The sequence below is a fragment of the Dendroctonus ponderosae genome, unplaced genomic scaffold (genome assembly GCF_020466585.1).
Source record: "Dendroctonus ponderosae isolate FM_Combo_2020 unplaced genomic scaffold, Dpon_F_20191213v2 Dpon_F_20191213_7, whole genome shotgun sequence".
Taxonomy (NCBI): Eukaryota; Metazoa; Arthropoda; class Insecta; order Coleoptera; family Curculionidae; genus Dendroctonus; species Dendroctonus ponderosae.
Genome location: NW_026018916.1, coordinates 1,823,370 through 1,828,617, shown reverse-complemented (window position 1 = coordinate 1,828,617; position 5,248 = coordinate 1,823,370). Strand labels below are relative to the sequence as shown.

The 5,248-nt window shown below is 40.6% G+C and overlaps 1 protein-coding gene across 5 annotated transcripts in view; it reads right to left on the bottom strand.

Annotated features, from left to right (window-relative positions):
• Window positions 1-5,248, bottom strand: part of LOC109540149 (lachesin) — a 49,142-nt gene continuing 43,894 nt past the window's right edge. For all 5 annotated transcript variants that reach the window (XM_048668671.1, XM_048668670.1, XM_048668673.1 and 2 more), the window contains 3 exons: window positions 3,572-3,720; window positions 780-833; window positions 1-669 (listed from right to left, as the gene is read on the bottom strand). In XM_048668671.1, the coding sequence (XP_048524628.1) occupies window positions 545-669; window positions 780-833; window positions 3,572-3,720 (328 nt within the window). In that variant the 3' untranslated portion in view covers window positions 1-544. The remainder of the gene's footprint in view (window positions 670-779; window positions 834-3,571; window positions 3,721-5,248) is intronic.

The following is a 5,248-nucleotide window of genomic DNA, read 5'->3' as shown; positions in this document are numbered from 1 at the left end:
TACAGAAAAAAGCCTTTTATTTGAGATTCTTAGACTTAGAAGCTTATGTAAAGTTTGTAGACAGTGCGTGTATACTCGTGTTTTGAAACCTGTATGGGCGATCTTAGAATTTTTGGCACAAATACTCTTAAAACTAGCACACCGATCTGCTAACTAAAAGCTGCAAAAATCTGAAAATCAACTGAAACTTAAGATTAGCAGAGTTAAATATACAGTGAAACGCTTGAAATGTATGATATGTTTTACATCCACTGAGGCGCCCACTGGATGCTCAGATATAGCCGAAAATGACTGGTTCCTCTGGTGTCCTGATATGTACACTTACAGCGAATAAATGAACCAACTATAAAATATGTACTGAATGTGCGCCAACTAGCTCTTGATTGCTTGTGAGTGTTAGAGGAAATAAACTATCTTTGTAGCGGTGATTACTTAGATCATCTTCCTAACAAGAATAGAGAACTTTTCGCAAAGAAGACTTTGTTGATTAATTGGACTAGCAGCCCATGTTGCGGTCCTTGTTGCTGTGCAGTCCGGATTAAAGTCACCGAAGCTTCAACAGAAAAGCCAGCAAAATCAGATGAAAGAGCGAAGATAGATCGATCAAGGATGCTGCGCTTGATATCACAACTTCCTTCGATCTGGCTCCTCTTGCTGGTTCGGCTACTCCTGAAATCCCCAAATGTTATTCGCCATACTTGAATAGTACAGGAAAAAACGTTGCAAAACCCGATTTACTCAGGCAAAACCCGATTAATCAAAAGCACTCTTGAACCTACCTTCGACCAGTTCAGCTCTGTTGTTGAATGAATTAACCGGGTTGAGCTTAATTTCTGAAAAACAAAGAAAACTTAATTTGATTGCGACTTTGGGCGCTAAACTACGCAGATTTAATTCACCCTGTACATGGAGGCAGTGGTCAAAATCCAAATTTGGCCCGAAAAAACCCGCTGTTTAAAAACAATGCAACAATGAGCCATTTCCCATGTCGGTTGAAGGCGGATGCCAAAAATTCCCGTGTCAAAATGTCACTGACAATTTTCCAAAAAACCGCCCAGAAAACGTTTTCCCAATATTAGGAGCCGAAGAGAAAATGAACAGGAACAATGCGATCTCGCAAAGTAGCCTCTTGCAAGAAATGGTCCGAATAAAGAAGATCCGTTTCAAGGATGAGCAAAGGAGAAAACTGGCGCCGAAGAACAACCTGGATGCCTGGCAAAGGAAGGCGAACTTCGAAGAGTTTAAAACTGTGTATGAGGAGAGCATGCAGCGACTCGACACCTCTTTGGAGCGCAAGTCGCAACAGGTGCATCAAACTAGGTCAGGCAGTTTATGCAGATTTCCCCGCTCTAAAAAGGAGGCTCAGTATGTGGAAACCATCAACATCGAGCTACCGGTGAGAGCAACTGAAGCTCCAAATTTCCCCACTGATTTTAGAGTGTTTCAGATCCACTATGGCGCAGATAGAGCGGTGCAGATAATCGAGAACAAGATAAAGCCGAAACGGGCTTCCAGACCTCCCAAAGTTAACCGCGAAGTTATCACGGAAAACTTGAAAAGTTCACTGCGGTCCACCCAAAGCTCCTCATCTCCGATTAAGAAGAAAAAATCGGTCACTATTGCGGATAAATTGGGCACGATTGAGGAAACCGCACAAACATCCAATGATGGCGAGAACTCGAATCCAAATCCATCCAAAGTGCGCAAGGAAAAAATCCATAAAACCATATCCAGACACGCCAACGTTGTCAAACCCATAAGGAAGAAAACAAACTCCAAAATAATGGACGCACTTTGCGACATCAACGAAAAGCTGCATCAAATGCAGGAAAAGTACTTCAACGTTCCGAAAGTTCAATACAAAAATGTGAACGACTGTTTCACCCAGATTGGCAACGTTGAAATTTTGTACGAAAATCTGGAATATCCCGAAAAAACTAGCGGTGATGTAGCAGGAAAGTTCGAGCTGAAAAACAGTGAGTTGTTTGTCTTTGATTGATTTGAACTTTCACTGTCTTACAAAGATGTTTTTATCGCAACGTTTCAGTTGGTAGTATCTGCAACCATTTTCAGCGTTCGCCTGAAAACGGTTGCAGATACTACCAACTGAAACGTTGCGATAAAAACATCTTTGTAAGACAATGAAAGTTCAAATCAATCAAAGACAAAAACTTCTCTTGTGTTCAAAAGCGGCAGATTCTGTTGCAGTTGAATCGTTGATTCGAACTTCCATTGCCTTGCAAAGGCACTTTTGTCACAACGTTTCAGTTGGTAGTATCGGCAACCATCGTTGAAGGCGGCTGGCGGTACTACCAACCGAAACGTTGCGATAAAACGTCTTTGTGATGAAAGTCCAACCATTCAACCCTTCCTCAACATCGTCTAGCAGGTTTAATCAAATCTGGCTTGTTTCCCAGTTTCCCAAAACGTCCTCAGCGACTCCAAAATGCAGGAACGCATCAGGGAGATGAACGAAATGTTTCCCGAATTCCCGAAAATCGAGGATACTCTTAAAGAAATTGAAACCCATCTGGATAATATTGTGAACTTGGAGGCAGACCATTCGACGAAGTGTCCATCATGTAATGGGCGGGGCAAAAAAGTGACGCCTCTAAAACACCTGATTTAGTTACAAACTTTCCAGATACCATCCAGGAATCAGTGACCAACGAAATTTTGAAAATGTGCGACGAAGTGAATGACCAAAAGCGGCGAACGATGCGCTACCAAATCGATGAAGTTGAGGATTTTTGCGAGAAGCTTTCAGAAATCGCCAATGAATCGAAGCCAGGTTATTTCAGTTCAACCAACTATTTTTAGGAGTACTTATTTCCCTTGTTACGTCAGGTTCAGCCCATGTGCAAAAATCCTCAGATTTCCTGGCAGTTCCAGACCTGCAAGCTTCCATAGAAAAATCCAGCTACTTATCCAGAGAACTACGCGATATTCAGGACGTGCCCAGGCCGATGGTGAAGATTTTCTCGGAAAACAAACTGTCCTTCTGGAGGGAGAAAATGAAGCAGCTGAAAAAGGAGAGCGGGGAATACAACGCGGAAAGTGCTGCTCGATTGTTTGACAGTCTAAAGTTTTCCTTGGAAGACTCTGTATATGAACCAGTGGCGTAGTCAAGCAGGCATACTTTGTGTTTTATGTGGATAAACCAATACAGATCACTAGATGATAAATTATTTCGTTTTTTTTGCAATGACGGTGTGGTGGAAAGCGAATACATACAATTTGTACGGGACTTAATTAAATTTTACGTCCCAGTTCTTATTTTACGGCTTACATCACGCCATTGTGTAGTTGAAGGGCCGATAAACCGGAAACAGAGCGGGATCTACACAAAGCCGCCCGAAGAACAGCGAAAATAAAGCAAAAGAATAATGAAATTAGATAAAATAAAAATTTCCTGTTCACGTTTTGTCTCCTAAGCTGCAGCGACATTAGGGCGAAGAAATGGGGAGGATTTAGCCGCCGGTTGGCCACATTTTCCCAATATTCTCGCCAGGTAATTGAAAAATTAACAATGCTGCTGTTTGTTCCACGAATTTTTTGCAACAATACGTACCATACAGTCTAAGGGTGCCTTCAGCTTTTCCTAGCGAGTTTGTGGAAACGCAATTGTATGTTCCCACATCTTTAGCGCTAAATGACTTGATGAGCAGCGACATGTACACCCTGTAGCCTATTCGATTCTCTCTAACTAAGTATTTGGACCTGGAAAAATTAAGAAGTGTCATTTTCGCCCATTCGAAGTCAATTTCTTAATGATAGAAAAAGTTTTTTACGGATTTTACTGAATTTTTATTTATGATTCTTCATGGTTATCAAGTCACTTGGGCCTCTAATGTCAATTTGTCAAGACCATCAGTTGTTTAGTGTTGGACAAGAGGACAGATGTGCGAATCGCACCTTAACTATTTTGAAATATTCCGAGGTTTTCCAAGTTTTGTGCGGCAATTTACTAACTTAACGCACGGGAAAGTTCCTCTTAAGGGTTTCGAGGCATTTCCTCAGTTCTTAGTGCGTTTTTGAGCAAAAACACGCGATTTTCCTAGTTCATCTGACGTTTGCTGCCGTGAGTAACCTCTGTGATCTGTGGTTGTCAGTCAGTTTGGAAAAATGGCTTTGTCGATTTTTCAGAAAATCGCCGAATTATTCCAAATTTGTGCGGAAACTTGCGGCTTTTCTGCAAAGGGAAGTTCCACCTTACCGTTTTGGGGTATTTTCCCGGTTGTTAGTGCGGTTTTGAGCAAAAAAAGACACTTTTTCAAGTTGCTCTAACGTTTGCTGTCAAGTCTTTACATACTCCGACTTTGGAAACCAGAAGTGAATAGTTATTTGGAGCTTTGCGGACTTTTTAAAGCTTCCTGCAAGATTTTGAGGACTTTGCCCCAATTATATAGATGAATTGGATTCAGAAATTGGCAGGTTAATGGTGAGTGCAATTTTTTCATTCTGCAGGGTTGACAAACTGACGTTTTCGACCCTTCATGTTTTCTTTGTCGGTGGATTTTCAACGCTCTGAGTTCATCAAAACATACAGAGCACCAAAATGAGAATTACAAAAATTTGTCCAAAACGATGGGCAAAATCATCATACTAAAAATGCAGAATAGGATTTGGCTCGATCCGCGTGACGTCACTCACTACCTTGCAAACCTGGTACAACCAAAGTTGGGCGTTGCACCGTTGGGTTTCGTGTTTAAAAAATATTTAAAAAATATGATTAAATGCAGCTTATTTTCTTTTATGCTTTTTTGCCGCATGTTATAATTTTTCAAATTTTTTTACATTTAATATTAAATAAAACAGACCTTCAGCAGATTGAATAATAATACATACAGGGTGTCCCGTAAGCTCATGATCAAAAGGGTACTGCGATATTCTTTGGACCAAAAGAAGACGATCTGACCTAACTTTTATTAACAAAAAATGTCTGGCTGCTATTGATGGTCAAAGTTCTTCAAAAAATTTATCTTTTTGGAAATATCGGGAGAATGGTACGATGTATTTTAGTGAAACTCGCTGTGAATTTGTTCTTATGTAAGACTCGTGTTTTGATGAAACAATGGAGATCCGCCGTTTTGGACAAGTGGTGAATTCTTGAGTGGCGTGGTACGAAAACTACCAGAACTTTTTGGTTGGAGGATGAAATCAACTCATTTTTTGTAGGTTGATGCACTAATCATTTGTTCACAATTTTGTGCTCTTTGTAAAATCTTGTAGCATTCATAGTTTTTGC